The sequence below is a fragment of the Protopterus annectens genome, chromosome 4.part0, assembly GCF_019279795.1.
Source record: "Protopterus annectens isolate FY-2018-M chromosome 4.part0, PAN1.0, whole genome shotgun sequence".
Lineage (NCBI taxonomy): Eukaryota > Metazoa > Chordata > Ceratodontiformes > Protopteridae > Protopterus > Protopterus annectens.
The window spans coordinates 902,849,511-902,868,249 of NC_056733.1; the positions used below are offsets into that span (position 1 = coordinate 902,849,511).

Consider the following 18,739-nt stretch of genomic DNA (forward strand, 5'->3'; position numbering starts at 1 on the left):
CTTATTGCCAAACAGGCAGTCCTGATTTAAAGGAGCATCCAACAATTTCACTTTAACATGATCAGGCAGAGATTGCTCCTTAAGCCAAGCATGCCTTTTAAGCACAGACCCAGTAACAGCAGCCCTGCAAGAGGCCTCTAAAGAATCAAAACCACATTGCAAAGTACGTTTTCCAACTTGTTCAGCAGAATGCAATAAACCCTGTAAATCTTTATTTTCCACACAGTCAGAAATCAACATCATTTTCTGTTTAAACAGTCCAATAATATGTTGTTGATATTTTAACATATGAAATTGGCAGTTTAAAGACCTGATTGCCAAGGTTGCAGAAGTATAAACCTTTTTACCCCATCTATCCAGCGCCCTGGAGTCTCTATCAGAAGGGGTAGGATTTTTAGCAGTAGAAGCCTTAATGCCCTTATGCCCCTGAGAAATGGTTTCAGGATCTGCAACAGGATTTTTGAAAAGGAACTTGTGGGACTCAGGAACCCTGTAGTATCTGTCAGGTTTACTAGGAGATGGAGGGCAGGGAATCAGGGGCCAAACTGGATCCTGAAAACACATCAGCAACAATGTCTAGTACAGGAGGTATAGCCAAAGGCCTATGCTGAGGTAGAAGGAGGAAATCCCTAAGCCTCTTTTTTGAATCAGAAAATGCCTGACTTTCCTAGTGGAAATGCTCCCTTAAGGTATGTAAAGTTTCCCCAAAAGAAAAATCCTCGGGGGGGGGGGGGGAGCAGAGGGAATGGAATCCACTGCATCAGAATCCTCATAAGTAGGTATGGACAAATCCAGGTCATTAGAAGAGTCAGAAGAAAGAGAGTCCTGATCACAAGATTCATAGTCAAGCTCAGCCCTAGGACTCTTAGAAGGGGGGGGGGGGGGTTGACTACCCCTGATTAGAGTTATTAGATCTTCAGCCATTTTGATAATTTGTTTTTTAGGCATAGGGGCCGGAACATGTGGCCTGGGCATCTATTATTTAGACATAGATTGAGATTTAGGCCTTAGTATTGAAGGTGGAGTCGGTTTAATATGCAAGTCTGTAGGCCTGAATACACCCTCAGAAGCCGGTGCCTGCACAGCGGCTCCGGACCCATCCAAGGTAGAGACATGGGTTGCATAGGTGAAGTATCTCGCGGCATACCGGACTCTGAATGGGTCTCAGTAGAGGCCTGCAAGTCAGAAGTAGTGGGTATCAGGGGCTGCGAAAGCACCTCACTGAGTACCGGCGAACTGGCTTAGGAGAAGCGTCGTCGGCAGTTTTGGACCTCAATGGCCTGTCTCTGTCTTTATCTTTGCGTTTTTTTCAAAATCCCGGTAGTCAGATGGCCAAGAGACGTCATTTCTGGATAATTAAACCGAGAACTGAAATATTTAGAGGCAAAAATGTACCAATGACGGATAGTGCGCTGATTAAATAAAGCACAAAACTGACAGCAAGGTACGTCGTGGTCAGGGCCTAGGCAAGGAATACAGTACAAGTGAAAATCTTTAGGAGGTATTTGCTTTCCACAAGTAATGCAATTATTAACTTTTACTGACATTGGTAAGGAGCAAGAAAAAGTTTCCCCAACAGGGTACTTAGCTTTAAGTTGAAGACTTTGGTTCTAAAACTCGAAAATGAAAATTTCAGGAGTCGGCCGACTGGCACTTACGAACTGCTTCTGCTTCAGGCACCACACGGCAAGAAAGACTGATGTAATGGCGTCGGCTGCATGTTTTATACCCCTGACGACCTGACATCATGGAAGAAGGGAAAGCAACCAACGCAGGACCCAAGAATTTGTTAATCAGGCCGACTGAGGGCAACCTGACAGCAGATTACCCAAAAGTAATGACTGCAACAGTGAAACACGAAGAACATCTGTACTGTGTTCTTCGTGTTTCACTGTTTCAGTCATCACTTGTGGGAGGATTCCCAAAGCTGAGAAAAAAGGGTGGAAGAAGGAATATAGGATTTAAAGGTAAGCAGCCTATTAAGGGGATGCCAGTCTGCCATGCAGGACTGCAGATGCAAAGGCTCCCCTGGTTTTGGAGAATGTAGCCAGCTGAAAGTGCTTGGTGAATGTGTGGATGGATGCCCAGGTGGCAGCTTCCAAAATATCCTTAGTTGGAACCCCTCTCTGGAAGGCAGTGGAAGTACAGGCTGCCCTAGTGGAATGAGATCTGATAGATTTGGGAGGACTCTTTCCATGAAAGGAGTAGCAGAAATTGATGCAATGAGAGATCTATTTAGAAATGGTCTGTTTGGAAATGGGCTTCCTTCTCTGCCCCAGGAGCAAAGGAAACCAGAAGCTGGTCAGTTTTCCTGACTGATTTGTTCCTATCCAGTTAATATCTTAATTGTCTGTGTAAGTCAAGGGTATGCAAAATTCTTTCCCCTTTATTTTGGTGACTGGGAAAGACAGTAGGGAGATGGATGGCCTGGTTGAGGGTAACCTCCGAGACCACTTTAGGCATAAAGGAGGGGTTGGCCCTGAGAGACAAGCTGTCAGCATGGAAAATAATGAATGGCTGAGTGGCCATAAGGGCCTGGAGTTCAGAAACTCTCCTGGCTGAGGTGATGACCAGCAAGAATGCAGTTTTCCAAGAGAGGTACTTCAGGTCAGCTGAAGCAGCTGGGTCAAAAGGAGGTAAAGTCAATTTTTCCAGGACAAGGTTTAAATCCCAAGGTGGAGCAGGTGGTCTCCGGGGTGGTTTGATGTGTGCCACCCCCCTAAGGAACATTTTTAACAAATGTTGAGAAAAAATAGGTGGATTTGACTGGACAAAGGCAGAAATAGCCGAGACATGCATCTTGATGGAAGAGTAAGACACTCCCTGTTCCAGGAGTTCTGCCAGGTAGTCCAGAACCAATGGCAATGTGGCATGGGAGCTGCTGATGGCCTTGCTGTGGCACCAGATAGTAAAGCTTTCCCATCTGGTTGAGTAGGATTTCCTGGTGCTGGGTTCTCTAGCCTCCTTGATAATGTTTAAAACCTGCCTGCTGAAGGCTGTTTTGTCATCCGCTTTTGGGGTATCAGCCATGTGGAGAGCTTGAGGGTAGGAAGGTTTGGGTGCAGTACCGTCCCTTTCTCCTAAGTTAGAAGGCTTTTTGAGAGACGCAGGTTCATGGGAGGCTGTTTGGCCAGACTGAGGAGCAAGGGGTACCAGTGCTGTCTGGGTCAGTCTGGAGCAATGAGAACAACCTTTGATCCTTCCTCCCTGATCTTGAGGAGTACCCTGGGGATCAGGGGCGGGGGGGCGTACACAAACAGGTTTCCAGTGGGAGGATAGGGCGTCCACCCTCCATGCTTCTAGATGGAACTCTCTGGAGCAGAACTTGGTTAGCTGATGCTTTTCTGGGGTTGCAAACAGGTCTACATCCGGGATCTCCCAGTTTTGTGTGATAGTTGAGGAAGGTTAGCTCAATATATCCCAGGGAAACAAAACACCCTGGCAGATCAGCTAAGCAGAAGCCTCCTGGATCCCCATGAGTGGCAACTGCTTAGCTGATCTGCCAGGGTGTTTTGTTTCCCTGGGATATATTGAGCTAACAGGTGTAGTCCCAGATTTGAGGCTGACAGTCAGATTTGCATAGCCAGGTGACATAGAGGGTAAGAGTGAGTTCCACCCTGCTTGTTGTGTTCCACATTACTGTTGTATTGCCTGTCTTGATTAGGAGCACTCCTGGTGTCAGGTGTTCTTTGAAGGCCAGGATTGCCCGGTGCACTGCCAACCATCTCTTTTAGGCTGATATAGAGGCCCTGAACCTCTTGTTCCCAAATGCCCTGAGTGCACATACTTCCTTGATGTGCCTCCCAGGCTGTGTCTGAGGCATCTGTAGTGATGGTCTAGCCCTGTGGGAGAATGATAAAGGGCAGGCCCTTAGTCAGGGTACATGCCTCTGCGCACCATAAAAGCTCCTTCTTTAGGCAAGTAATCAGGGGTAGCTGGTGTTCTAGTGACTGTGAGTGCTGGCACCAGAGGTTCCTGAGGTGCCATTGTAGTTTCCTCATGTGTAGTCTGGCTAAGGGTACCAGCAGAATGCAGGAGGCCATGTACCCCAGCACTTGCAGGAATTTCCTTGCTGTGAGGTGGGTCCTGCGGGCCAGCTGTGTAAAGTATGAATGGAGGAATCTCTGCTTCTCCTGAGGGAGGGAGGCTGTTTGATTGTGTCCAGAAGAGCTCCCAGGAAGGTTAACCTTCTTGTGGGTAGGAATTGGGACTTCTCTTGGTTGATAGTAAAGCCCAGGGAGGATAGGAGGGTTTGAACAAAAGTGAGGTCCTGAAGGGGTCTTTCCTTGGTGTCTGCCTGAATGAGGCAGTTGTCCAGGTAGGGGTAAATCTGAATGCCCTTCTGTCTGCAAAAGGCAATGACAGGGGCCAATCACTTGGTAAAGACTCTGGGAGCAGTGGATAAGCCAAAGGGCAGAGCAGAGAACTGAAAGCGTTGTGAGCCTGCCCTGAAGCGTAGGAAACTCCTGCAGGACTTCCTTATGGGGATATGGAGGTAGACATCCTTCACTTCTAGGGTCACTAGCCAGGCATGTGGCATCAACATTGGGTAAGAGTTTGTGTAAGGTCAGCATTCTGAATTTTGGTACCAGGAGGGACAGATTAAGAGTGGATAGGTCTCAAATGGGCGCCAGGTGCCCTCCTTTCTGGGTACCAGGAACAGTCTTGAATAAAACCCTTTTCCGGCCTGTTGCTTTAGTAAAGGTTCCTTATCATCTTGGGCATAAAGCTTTTTATTTGACAGATGGCTTCTGCCCTCTGATTTGCTGGTACGTCTGGAAAGTCTGAATGTCTGGGGCTTTTTTTGAAAGAGAATGCGTACCCACTGGTAATAATTTTTAGGACCCATAGATCTGAGGTGATAGCCTGCCAATTCTCGAAGAAGAGGAAAAGTCTTCTTCCTAGTTTCTCTGGGGGGTTGTGGGGCAGAAGGGGAGTAGAGTCACTGACAGTCCTTGGAGAAGGGAGGGGGCTTAGAACTCCCCTGCCTAGGCGGTGCAGTGGTCCATTGTCCGGATTTCTGTTGGGCGTGTGACTGGTGCCTGGTTGGTCTGTCCCTGCATGCTTTCCTCTGGACGGGTTTTGTTTGAGTAGGAAAGGATCAATGCTGAACCTGGGAGGCTGAACCTGCAAGAAATCCTTCACAGTCTGCATAGACTTGGCCCTCTCTTCCATTTTCTTGATAACCTCCTTAGCTTTGGGCCCAGACAGCTGGTCCTTATCCAGAGGGGCATCTTAACAATTTGGACTTTACCTGGTCAAGCAAAGACTGATCCCTTAACAAGGCATGCCTTCTGATCACAGAGCCAGTGACTGCGGCCCTGCTGGAAGCCTCCAAGGCATCAAAACCACAATGCAGGGAATGTTTGGCTACCTGGGAGCTGGACATTATAAGATCCGTTAGTTCCCTGGTAGTACTGCTGTCTGATACAATTGAAATTTTCTGTTTTAGTAATTCCAGTACATTTTGCTGGTATTTCAACATATGGAATTGGCAATTCAGGGCCCAAATGGCTAGGGTAGCCGAAGTATAGCCTTTTTTGCCTAATCTAGCTAAGGCTCTGCTCTCTTTGCCAGCTGGTTAGAAGAACTAGCCCTAGCCCCCTTAGGACCCTGAGTAATGACCTCTGGGTCAGCTGATGGATTTTTGAAGAGATACTTGTGGGTGTCTTGCACCCTATAATATCTGTCTGGCTTCCTGGGGGGCAGGTAGGAGTGAGTCAGAGGTGCGAGAAGACTTCAGAAAGACATCTTCCACCACATCCAGGATAGGGGGAATGCCCAGGGGTTTATGCTGAGGCAGGTCAAGGAACTCTCTCAGTCTCTTCGACTGAGGGTAATCCTGCACCTCCCACTGGAAATGTTCTCTGAGGGAATTTACAGTTTCCCTGAAAGAGAGGTCCTCGGGAGTGGTGGCAGCAGGAATATGGTCTTGAGCATTAGAATCCTCAAAAGCTGCAAATGTCTGTTCTTTAGTTTCAGAGTCTTCTAGTCCTAATTCTTCTGAGTCCTGGTCAGAAAGAACCTGAGGCGAAGTGTCTCTCTTCCTTTTAGCTGAAGTGGCTTAGGTAGTTTGTCTTCCTCTAATTAAAGCAATTAAATCCTCTGCCATTCTGAGCAGCTCCTAGGACTGCATGGCAGGCTGGGAGGAATGTAGTCGGAGACTGGGTTTGTGTGATGGGGTCTTTTTAGAGGTATTCTTAGTCTTATGCCTAGAGGATTCAGAGGCTTTATACAAGGTTAGCTTAACTGGCGCTGTGGTCATTGGTCTCTGCCTGGCATCAGTCATCGGTACTGTCTCTGCGAAAGCCAGTGCCTGCAAAACAGCTCCGGACCCAACCGCATGACTGAAAGCCAACGTCCTGGCAGGAGAGGATGGACCTGGCGGTGTACCAGACTCCAAACAGATCTTGGGAAAGGCCTGCAACGGTTCCTCGGCTGGTGTCAGGGCCTGCAAAGGTACCTCACAGAGTTCAGCAACTGAAGGAAGAGGAAAGCTGGGTGACTTCAGACTGGAGTCATCTGCGGGCCTAGCTTTCTGAGGCCTTTCCTTTTCTTTATCTTTCTTTTTTCTAGGTAATTCCACAGCCTGACTGACGCCATACTGCGATGAGACAAAGAATCGCCGAAGTGTTTAGCTACAATTTCAACTCTACATCTAATAGTTCTAGCATTGAACAGGGCACAGAACCGACATCCAGGGACGTCGTGGTCTAGGCCTAGGCAGGTGACACAGAGGGAATGAAAGTCTCAGTGTGGGATCTGTTTTCCACAACTGAGACAATTACTGACTTTCTCTGACATCAGATAAAAGCAAGAAAAGGGTCCCCAGTGAGGTACTTAGCTTTAGATGATTTCTCCCTCACTCTGGCAATGGCTGACAGACGTACTTGCGAAACTGCTCTTGCTTCGGCCTCCACTGCAAGAAAGACTGATGTAATGATGTCGGCTGTCTCTTTTTACAGCCTTGATGACCTGATGTCAGTTTCTGCACCTACACAGCCGGTGCAGGAGGGAAATCCTTTATTCTGGTATTCGGGCCAGACAAGGGCTACACAGCAGGGCTAATCCCACAAGTGATGACTGCAACAGTGTGACACGAAGAATATCTGCAGACGGCTTAGGTACCTCCATTTGTAAATGCTCATAGTACCTATTTTGGATGTCAGAGATCTGGGAGCAATCTCACCTAAAGAACTCCAGCATATGAGCAATTGAATCCACAAAGGATAATTTTTCCAAGGGTGAGTCCAGGCTCAAAGAATCTTCTTCCTCTGAGCCATATTCTAGAGGAGAAGGGATGCGAGAGGAGTAAGCCAGGGATTCCTCCCCAGAATCTAGGTCCTCATATGAGCAATCTGGTTCCCTTGTCCTCTTAACAAGAGTGTATATTCCTGGGAGAAGCAGGGAGTAAGACCTCCTGGGGAGGCTTCAATGCTATCATGGCAATGAACCACCCTTGAGTAAAATCCTGCCATTCACGCTGGGGGGTTTTAGCAACAGAATAATATGCTTTGTCTTTTGTTTTTTCTTAAGTGGGATGTCTACCCTAATGACCCTTGTTGAGATTCACCAAGCACACCAGGAATCTCCTCCTGGACTAAAATTTAAGGAATCCCCCTCAATCCCTTGGAAATAATCAGACATGGCTCCCCCTCAATGTTTGGAACAGATGTTTGAAAAGCCTCTGTGAACATGTGAAAACACGGATCCTTGCCGGCCTCTGACAGGGTCATGGCAGAGGAATCTGATGCAAGCATCGGACAGTCATCAGGGCTTTCACTAGCTTTTAGAGAGATGCCCGGAGGAGGCAGGACAGCAACAGGATCAGGCCTAGACTTCCTGACCTTCTTAGAAGACATCTGTTCTCAGGATGGAAGGATTCTGCCAAAGCACGCTACGCCAACAATTTAAGGCATTGTTTCTCAATGTATATAGACAGAGAGAAGATAAGTGCCTACAGAATGTCTTGGGGGCAGATGCTTGACAGCTACAGCACTGTGTGTGGTCATGGGAATGACTTAGGCAAAAAAGACACTGGTCAAGGTCATGATGGTTTCTATACGTAATCTGTCTCCCACAATGACATTTTTCCTTCTTGGACGACATGAACACAAACAAAATGAAAAAATAAAGAAACTTAATGGGGCACATATGAAAATGGCTTGGTAACCAGCACAGCAGAAGGGCATTCAGACCAACATTCGATAACGACATTCGGACTGGCAGCAAAGAAGTTCTGAGTACATGCATCCGTACATCACCTTTATGCCCTATGTGGGGAGCATATGTGTAACATAAGGCAGCCTATAAGATCTAAATGCTTTGGTATAGTGGCTGGACACAGGGCTATCCTAGCCAGGATAAGGTGTCTATAAGATCTAAAGACTTTGGTACAGTGGCTGAACAAAGGGCTATCCTTGGCAGGAGATCCCTTCCGTGAAGAATACTGTAAAACTGATATGGAAGGAGATCTGTTGCGATAGCTTTTCTATTTTCAAGGAAATAGTGGGAAAAAACTAGCAAAAGGAACTCACCTTTGTTTTCTGCAAGAAAAACAGACTGACACTGTTAACAGGTCAGATCCAAGTTTTACAGTTCGACCAGTGGGAAAGGAAATGACTGGGTGGAGCTCCCAGTGTACTCTATGCAGACACCTATAATGTCCAGTTAAGAGGGAGACAACATGTTCTACAGAGACTACTGAAGACTTGTTATGTTGGATGGCAGTGACACTGTCTAGGGAAGACAGGTGAGGACTGGGACTGCCCATCTTAATAAACAATGTTCTGATTCTGTGATGTGATAATTCTACAAGATGGATCTATAGAAAGCAATCGGATGAAGTGGCCAGTATGCTATCCTTTCAATAAGAAGCCCCTAAGGTAGGAAAGGAGCAAGTGAAAACATGACAAATGTCATATCCCCTCTCATGTTGAACTAGCTGGCAGTAAACCTTTGATTGGTATTATCATAACCACTAAATATAATAGTCAATATTTGATCCATCCCCAGTGGTACCTGCTAAAGGATATGTCACATGACAGTGTTAACCACTGCAGGGATTTGGCCTGTATGGCTTGCTGACTGAGGTCCCACCAGGAAAAAATGAACATCGATTCATTTAAAACATTTTTTTTCTCTAAGCTTCTCATTTCTAGTGCTGCCAATACACAGAATAAAATCAATTCTCAATGTTGTACTGAACTCAGAAATCTTACCATTTCAAACAGCACAGCTGCTGTGACAGCCATCCAGTGCAGTCGGATTTCAAATGCTGCATTAAGTGAGAAGTTGCCATGGTAATAGCAGCTGCACCACTCTACCCGGTCACTGCGGTTGTTCACATCCACATCCAAGGTCACAGTTTTCTGTTCTGGCACAGTAGCAGCTACAAAGTTACACAACAGAAAAAAAAATAATATTGATAGTACTAATAATAATAGTAAGCAGACGTTAGGTGTGAAAGGGCATGCATACAAACATTAAACAAAATATGCATACATGTAGCTGCAAACTTTAAAAGAGTAGAAAGCCAGCTACAGCAGATCGACCTCACTGTGTATACAGTACAGTGTGTAAATGTCCAGGACAAGGCAAACACCAAGCCAAGATATGTACAGGCTAGCAAAGCCCACACACTTCCAAAGCACTCATGTTCGGTGCAGCAGACACCCTGTAGTCTAAAAGGTAATGTGTTCTCTACTGACTTTGCTTCTTGTCATTTGGGGTTAAAATAATGCTTAGATTACTAAACTGAGTTTAAGAAAGGCTGAGTGCACAGCCATCAACTCCTCAAGTATACAGAACAAAACGGTCACAGTCGCAGCCTACCTACCTACTAGCTCTAACTCAGTTTAGGAAAGGTGGCTTTTCCAATAAATAAAATGCAGACTTTGGAGGTGAAATTCTGACAATATGTCTACTTTCAAAAATAATCGTAGGTGACATCTGCAAAAGGAATCCATGTGTGCCTGCTTTAGAGACACTACCTAACGCCTACAGTTTACTCATATGCAAACCATTCATCCTACCTATTTTACTTTGTAAATACTGAAAACGTTCTTACATTTTTAACTTACTGTAATTGGCTTATTCAAAAAGTGTTGACAAACGTTGGTTAATTTTGTAAATGGATTGTGACTGAAAAGGATCATTAAGACCAGTACACCTTGGTTACTGGGGCAGGGGATGTGTATTACATATATTCCGAGTCTACAGCAAGTGTCACTAAAAGAGGCTGTGATTAACCAGTTTGGGGGGGCAGGAAACTAGTTCCAGCTCCCCTGTGAGGGAGATACCAAGGGGGGCAGGAAACTAGTTCCAGCTCCCCTGTGAGGGAGATACCATGCAACAGTAAAAGCTTAACCACATGACCATATCAAACAGCAGAATATAAAATCACAGACTTGAAAAGGGAGTGGAGATACAAAGTGAACATGGCGGGGGTAACAATAACCACATATGGCAGTATGCAGGTCCCTGAGATGGGAACACACACTGTACATCAGGAAGCAGTGTGTGAGCATGGTAGGTGTAACAATGGCCACACCTGGTAGTGCGAAGGTCACTGAGATGGGAACACACACTGTAGATCAGGAAGCAGTGTGGGAACATGGTGAGTGTAACAATGGCCACACCTGGTAGTATGCAGGACCCTGAGATGGGAATACACAACGCACATCAGGAAGCAGAGTGTGAACATAGATGGTTGCAACACTGAATACACCTGGTAGTGTGCAGGACCCTGAGATGGGAATACACACTGCACATCAGGAAGCAGAGTGTGAACATGGTGGGTGTAACACTGACCACATCAGGTAGTGTGCAGGTCACTAAAATGGGAACACACACAAAACATCAGCAAGCAGAGTGTGAACATGGTGGGTGTAACAGCAGCCACACATGGTAGTGTGCAGGTAACTGAGATGGGAACACACACTGTACATCAAGAAGCAGTGTGTGAACACGGTGGGTGTAACAATGGCCACACATGGTAGAGTGCAGGTCCCTGAAATGGGAACACACATTGTACATCAGGAAGCAGAGGGTGAACATGGTGGGCCGGAACACCAAAGGTGGAGGTGTGTCCATATTCATTAAGGATATCCACACCTCCAGGCTAGTTGCTCAGCATAATGCAGCCGAGGTTATCCGAGTGCAACTAACTCTGGGCAAAACTGCAATTCAAATTGTAGCTTGCTACAGATCACTCACCATGCCCCAGGATTCCCACTCCTCTTTTCTTGATGTACTGGAAAATATTGGGGTTCAACCAAACATCCTAACAATGGGCGATTTCAACTACCCCACCATTAACTGGGAAAACTACTCATGTACCAACTCCTTCGCTCAACGCTTTCTGGAATTCATAAACTCCAATGCCCTGGATCAACTTATCCACACCCCCACCAGGGGCAACAATATCCTAGATCTAGTCATTACCAACATGAGTGACCGGTGTACCACACCTGAAGTCAACGCCTCACTGGTCCGATCCGACCATAAGCTAATTTCCCTAGATATCCACATCCTGCCCCCACCCCCCATTAAGGAAACCATGGTAAAACATTTCTCCAAAGCCAACTTCATGCTTCTTAAGACAGAGGTGGTGAACTTCATGACACCCATGCAGATGAACAATACAGTTACAACTACTGAATCCTACACAATTGCACTTTATAAGCACTTACATGAGTGCATGGATCGTGCTATCCCAAACAGAACCAAGATGCTATCCTCCAAAAATAGGAAGCCAATCTGGTGGTCCCCTGCCATAAACAAACTGCAAAACCGAAGGAAGAAACTGTTGCAAAAGAGAGTAAAATCCCATGAGTGGAGGAGCTCCCTGGTCAGCCTCAGTACGAAGCTGCGATCCCTGATAAAATCTTCCAAAGCTAGTTACGAAAACAAAATTGCCACTGATTCTAAAGACAACCACAAAGCATTCTACAGCTATGTCAAGAATCTCAATGGCAACACTCAGATCTGCTCTGAGTTACAGCACTATGGCACTAAATATACAGACCCAACTGATATTGGCAACATCCTGGCAGATAGGTTCAGTGCTAACTTTACCCCCCTCTCACCCCCTAAAGAGCCCATCTCCATACTGTAAGAATGCAAAGTTCCTGTAATCATGGCTGCACAGGTAAAAACCACACTCTCCAAAGCCAAGAACACAGCATCCATGGGACCAGACAACATCCCAGGCTGCATTCTACACAAACTACAGAACGAACTGGTACCCCACTTAAGTACCATGTTCAATCATAGCCTCACCTCAGGCTTTGTGCCTGCTGAATGGCGCACAGCGATGGTTATCCCACTCCACAAGGGGGGAGCCACCACAGACACTGGGAACTACCGCCCCATTAGCCTGATCTGCAAGGCCATGGAACGTATCATCATGGAACTTATAAACAAAGACATTGGTAATCTCCAAACTCTGGACCCCACCCAGTTCGGGTTTGTAAAAGGCAGATCATGTCTCCTAAACCTGATAGACTTCTTTGAAGCAGTCACCAAAGCCGTAGACAAGGGTAAGGTGGTTCACACAGCCTATCTAGATCTTGCCAAGGCTTTCAACACCATCCCCCACTCTGGAATTACATAAACTCACTAAACTAGGTATAAATCCCTATGTCACAAGATGGGTTGTCAATTGGCTCACTGGCAGAACCCACACTGTGAAAGTAGCAGACTCCAAATCCGACTTCAAACCAGTGACAAGTGGAGTACAACAGGGTTCAGTCCTGGGTCCTCTCCTGTTTGGTATCTACTTCTCTAAAGTACAGGCTAACACAGAAGGTCTTTGGCTAACGAAGTTCACAGATGACTGTAAACTAGGAGCCATAATCAAAACTCCTAATGATGTGGACATCCTACAAAAGGGCCTCACTGAGAGAGATGCCTGGTGTCAAAGCCATGGCCTCAAGCTCAATGTCAAAAAGTGCACTGTCATACCCTTTGGTAAAAACTCTGTACCCATGAACTACAACATAGGCGGTAGTATACTTAACACCGAAAGTGTGATGAGACCTTGGGACACAGGTGGACAGTAGTCTATCCTTTGATAATCGCATCGCCACAGTAGTCAGGAAATCCTTCTATGTGGCACACCTCATCAGAAAAGGTTTCTCATCCAGAAAAAAAAAAGGTCATTGTTCCCCTCTACTCATCACTCATTAGACCCATTACAGAGAACAACGCCCCTTTTGGTATGTACCTCAAAAGCCATCTACAACAACTGGAAAGGCTGCAGAAATACCTCACAAAGAGGATTACCGGCCTCAAACAGATGCCCTATGCAGACCGTCTCAAAAAACTCCAGCTTTACTCCGTCGCATATCGCCTACTCAGAGGTGATCTCTGCCTAACATACAAAGCTATGTCAAACCCAGAGCTGGTGGACATGCTCCACTTAAAGAAATCCCAATCCCTCTGAGCTACACACTCTAGGGACCTAAACCTTGTCTCCACAATAAACAGAACATGCCGGAGAGATAGATTCCTGTCCCAGAGACTTCACATACTCTGGAATAAACTACCTATCTATATCAAACATAGCTCCTCATTAGCACTCAAGAAAAATATTGATGATTGGATGGGAAATTGGAAATTCACCCCAGGGATCACCTCTGTGGCTCTGCTCGACAGTGCACAGGAAAATAATTTTCTTGGTTGGCAAAAGCCAGGGTACTTTTTGGTTAGGCTTGTATAGGCCCCAGGGCCGATAGCGTATTTCCTACCTATGAACAATGGCCACACCTGGTAGTGTGCAGGTCACTGAGATGGGAATACACACTGTGCATCAGGAAGCAGTGTATGAACATGATGGGTGTAACACTGACCACACATGGTAGTGTGCAGGTCTCCGAGATGAGAACACACACTGTACATCAGGAAGCAGAGTGTGAACATGGTGGGTGTAACAATGGTCACACCTGGTAGTGTGCAGGACCTTGAGATGGGAATATACAATGCACATCAGGAAGCAGAGTGTGAACATAGTGGATGCAACAGTGACCACACCTGGTAGTGTGTAGGACCCTAAGATGGGAATACACACTGCACATCAGGAAGCAGAGTGTGAACATGATGGGTGTAACATTGACCACATCTGGTACTGTGCAGGTCACTGAAATGGGAACACACACAGTACATCAGGAAGCAGAGTGTGAACATGGTGGGTGTAACAGCAGCCACGCATGGTAGTGTGCAGGTAAATGAGATGGGAACACACAATGTACATCAAGAAGCAGTGTGTGAACATGGGTGTAACAATGGCCACACATGGTAGATTGCAGGTCTCCGAGATGAGAACACACACTGTACATCAGGAAGCAGAGTGTGAACATGGGTATAACAATAACCACACCTCGTAGTGTGTAGTTAACGGAGATGGGAATGCACACTGTACATCAAGAAGCAGAGTGCGAACAATTCGAATATAAAATTGACCACACATGGAAGTGTGTAGGTCACTGAGCTGGGAACACACGCTGTACATCAGGAAGCAGTGTGCGAACATGGTGGGTGTAACACTGACCACACCTGGTAGTGTGTGAACATGGTGGGTGAAACATTGGCCACACCTGGTAGTGTGCAGGTCACGGAGATGGGAAAACACACTGTACATCTGGAAATAGAGTGTGAACATGGTGGGGTAACAATGGCTGCACATGGTAGTGTGCAGGTCCTTGAGATGGGAATACACACTGTACATCAGGAAGCAGAGTGTGAACATGGTGGGTGTAAGACTGACCACACCTGGTATTCTGCAGGTCACTGAGATGGGAATACACACTGTACATCAGGAAGCAGAGTGTGAACATGCTGGGTATAACACTGACCACACCTGATAATGTGCAGGTCACTGAGATGGGAATAGACACTGTACATCAGAAGCAGAGTGTGAACATGGTTGGTGTAACACTGACCACATATGGTAGTGTGCAGCTCACAGAGATGGGAACACACACTGTACATCAGGAGGCACAGTGTGAACTTGGTGAGTGCAACAATGGCCACACATGGTAGTGTGCTGTCAATAAAATAGGAATACACACTGTACATCAGGAAGCAGAGTGTGAACATTGTAGGTGTAACACTGAGCACACCTGGTAGTGTGCAGGTCACTGAGATGGGAACACACACAGTACATCAAAGAGCAGAACGTGAACATGGTGGGTGTAACAATGGCCACACCTAGTAGTGTGCAGTTCCCTGAGATGGGAACACACACCAGGAAGCAGTGTGTGAACATGGTGGCAGTAACAATGGCCACACATGGTAGAGCACAGGTCCCTGAGATGGGAATACACATTGTACATCAGGAACCAGAGGGTGAACATGGCGGATGTAACACTGGCCACACATGGTAGTCTGCAGGTCCCTGAGGTGGGAATACACACTGTACATCAGGAAGCAGAGTGTGAACTTGTTGGGTGCAACACTGGCCACAAATGGTAGTGTGTAGGTCAAAGAGATGGGAATACAGACTGTACATCAGGAAGCAGAGTGTAAACATGGTGGGTGTAACAATGGCCACACCTGGTAGTGTGCAGGTCACTGAGATGAGAACACACACTGTACATCAAGAAGCACTGTGTGAACATGGTGGGTGTAACAATGGCCACAACTGGTAGCGTGCAGGTCACTGAGATGGGAATAGCCACTGTACATCAGGAAGCAGAGTGTGAACATGGCAGGTGTAACATTGACCATACATGGTAGTGATTAGGTCCCTGAGATGGGAACACACACTGTACCATCAGGAAGCAGAGTGTGAACATGGTTAGTGTAACAATGGCCACACCTGGTAGTGCGCAGGTCACTGAGATGAGAATAGAAACTGCAAATTAGGAGAAAGAGTGTGAACATGGTGGGTGTAACAATGGCCACACCTGGTAGTGTGCAGGTCTTTGAGGCTGGAATACACACCACACATCAGGAAACAGAGTGTGAACATGGCGTAACACTGACCACACCTGGCTGTGTGCAGGTCCCTAAGATGGGAATACACACTGTACAGTCCAAAGGAAACACAAACAAAGAAGAACAAATATAAGGTATCCAGACAACCACTCAGCAGGTACTTGTAACAACAGTTTATTGGGTTCTCAATAAAACCACAGTCAAAACACGATAGTCCACAGATTAAGCGCTTTCGTCAGAATAACCAACTTCATCAGAATACACATAATACAACTCAAAAGATTTAAATACCCTCCCAAAAAGCAAAAGCCCTGACATCACATCCTACTATTAGATCACTTCTTGTCAACTAATGCACATATTTAAAGGGAATAATACCAGACTTAAATTGCCAAGACATATGAAAAAGTATACTCCCATATTGCAAATAAATATAAAAATGTAAAAACACATACATATCACCGATAAATATAAATGTATATAAATATATAACAAACAACTGTAGATACTATGATGCAGAAAAGTGGGATAAGAAACCCATGAAATGACAATAAAAACCTTTTAAATATTTTTTAAATATAAAACAAAGCTTTTAGCTTCAACAAGGGCATACTACTTATACGCTCATTAATGCCAGAATATGAGCCTGCATTCAGCATAATTTGCCATTTCAACTATAATTCTAAATTCTAAATAATCATCCACTGGGCCACCCCGGGGTCCCAGGTCCGCATGATCAATGGCAAAAAACCTAAAAAAATGCATTGGATATTTGTCCACACGATTAAAAAGTGCATTGTTTTTATTTCTGCATTTAATATCGTAGCAGTGCTCATATACTCTCTGCTTAAAGGCCCTTTTTGTTTTGCCCACATAAAATATGTTGCATAACCCGCACTTAGCAATATACACCACCCTTTTCGAAAAACAAAAAATTTTTTTGCTGGGGTAGATTCGGCCAAAATTCTTAATAAATATATATTCACCCTCCAGAACATATGGGCACTGCCCACACCTACGACATTTAAGGCATCCACCAGTTTTGTTCTCTTTCTTCTGTCTTTCTAAGAGTGCTTTAAAGCTATAATCTTTTTTGTAGACAATCACTGGTTTATCCCCTACAATTTTAGAGACATCCTGGTCCAATAACATCACTGGCCAAAAATTAATCAATGTGTTTTTGATTTCATAAAAATCCAAGGTAAAGGTTAGGGTGCACGATCTTGAAAAAATATTGTTGTTGGAATGTAATCTATCTCTAACCTTTTCATCATCAATACCACAACCACTGAATAAAACTTTTACTATTAACCCATTCCGTCTTTTGACAGTAACCTCATTTTCGATTTCTTTTAAAAAATTCATATTGGGCAACCCCTTCTTCCAAACATATCAATAAGTTTATCACATTGCGTTTGGAAGTCCCCTTCATCCAACACCATTCTAGCGATTCTGATAAATTGTCCCTTAACTAGGGATTTTTTCTGATGAATCGGGTGCCAGCTTTCAAAATGTAAAAAATGTATTTGAATACATAGGTTTTCTGTACAGCTTAGATATAAAATATTTACTCATATAATCCTTCACAATAGTGACATCTAAAAAATTCAAGCTCTCTATGTCAGAATTCAGGGTAAATTCTAAAAAATCAGTGGTACTATTAAGGTATTCAAAAAACTCACCTAATTTATCCTCACCCCCTTTCCATAAAATGACTATGTCATCCAAATAATGACCATATAGGACCTATTGGTCTTTGTAGCATTTATCCTCACCCCATTTCCATAAAAGGACTATGTCATCCAAATAATGACCATACAGGACCCAATGGTCTTTGTAGCATGAATTCATAATGTATTCCTCCTCCAGTGTGCCAAAACCACATTGGCAAACACAGGGGAACAACATGCTCCCATGGCCACCCCAAAAGTTTGCTTAAAGAGGTGGCCATCAAAGCTTAAAAAGTTATTTTCCAAAACAAGTTCCACACAAGTCCTAATGGCATGTTTGGTGTCAAAACTTAAATCAGAATGCCTACAAAGATATTCATAAAACCAATCAAGCCCCTCCTTGTGTGGGATTACTGAAAATAGATCCTTGATGTCCAAAGTGGCCATAATAAGGCCATCATCATACATATCTGGATGTATTCTACCTAAATAATCCCATGAATCTTTAATAATCCAAGGCATCTTTTCCACTAGTCCTTTTAATTGATGGTCCACAAATTTGGCCAACCCATATGTTTTCGAACCCTTGGCATCCACAATCGGATGTAGTGGGGAGTTCTGGATGAACTTATGTATCTTCGGGATGCCAAAGATGGTAGGTGTTCTGGGGGGTTTACACTCTAAGAACATGTGTGTCAATACTTATTTGTCGATTAAGTAACAATTCCTCAATTGTTAAATCAATGTTCCTATAGGCTAGATTCATCTCATTGACTGACACTTGTCTATAAGTGTCAGTATACAATAGATCAAACATTTTACTATTGTAATCCAAATAATTCTGAATGACCAGCCCTCCCCCATTTATCAGGTTTCATAAGCCTGATGTTGTTGTTACTAATGATGTCTTAAAGTAACATCCATTCTTTTTCATCCAAATTGTTGGCATAACCCCTGTGATTACTATTCAAAATGATTTTCCTGAGTTCATTTTCACAAAGTGTCTCATAAATCACAAGAACAGGGTGGGTAGGTGGAATAAAAAAGCTGGGTCTATGCAACTGGTGGGCATTTTGAGTAATAATAGAATTACCAAAATGTACCCCTAAATTTAATTTCCTCGCATACAT

The 18,739-nt window shown here is 44.9% G+C and overlaps 1 protein-coding gene across 1 annotated transcript in view; it reads right to left on the bottom strand.

Annotated features, from left to right (window-relative positions):
* Nucleotides 1-18,739, bottom strand: part of DEPDC5 (DEP domain containing 5, GATOR1 subcomplex subunit) — a 2,513,958-nt gene that overhangs the window by 273,163 nt on the left and 2,222,056 nt on the right. Inside the window, exon 39 of the mRNA XM_044068865.1 lies at nucleotides 9,222-9,391. Coding sequence (XP_043924800.1) covers nucleotides 9,222-9,391 — 170 coding nt within the window. The remainder of the gene's footprint in view (nucleotides 1-9,221; nucleotides 9,392-18,739) is intronic.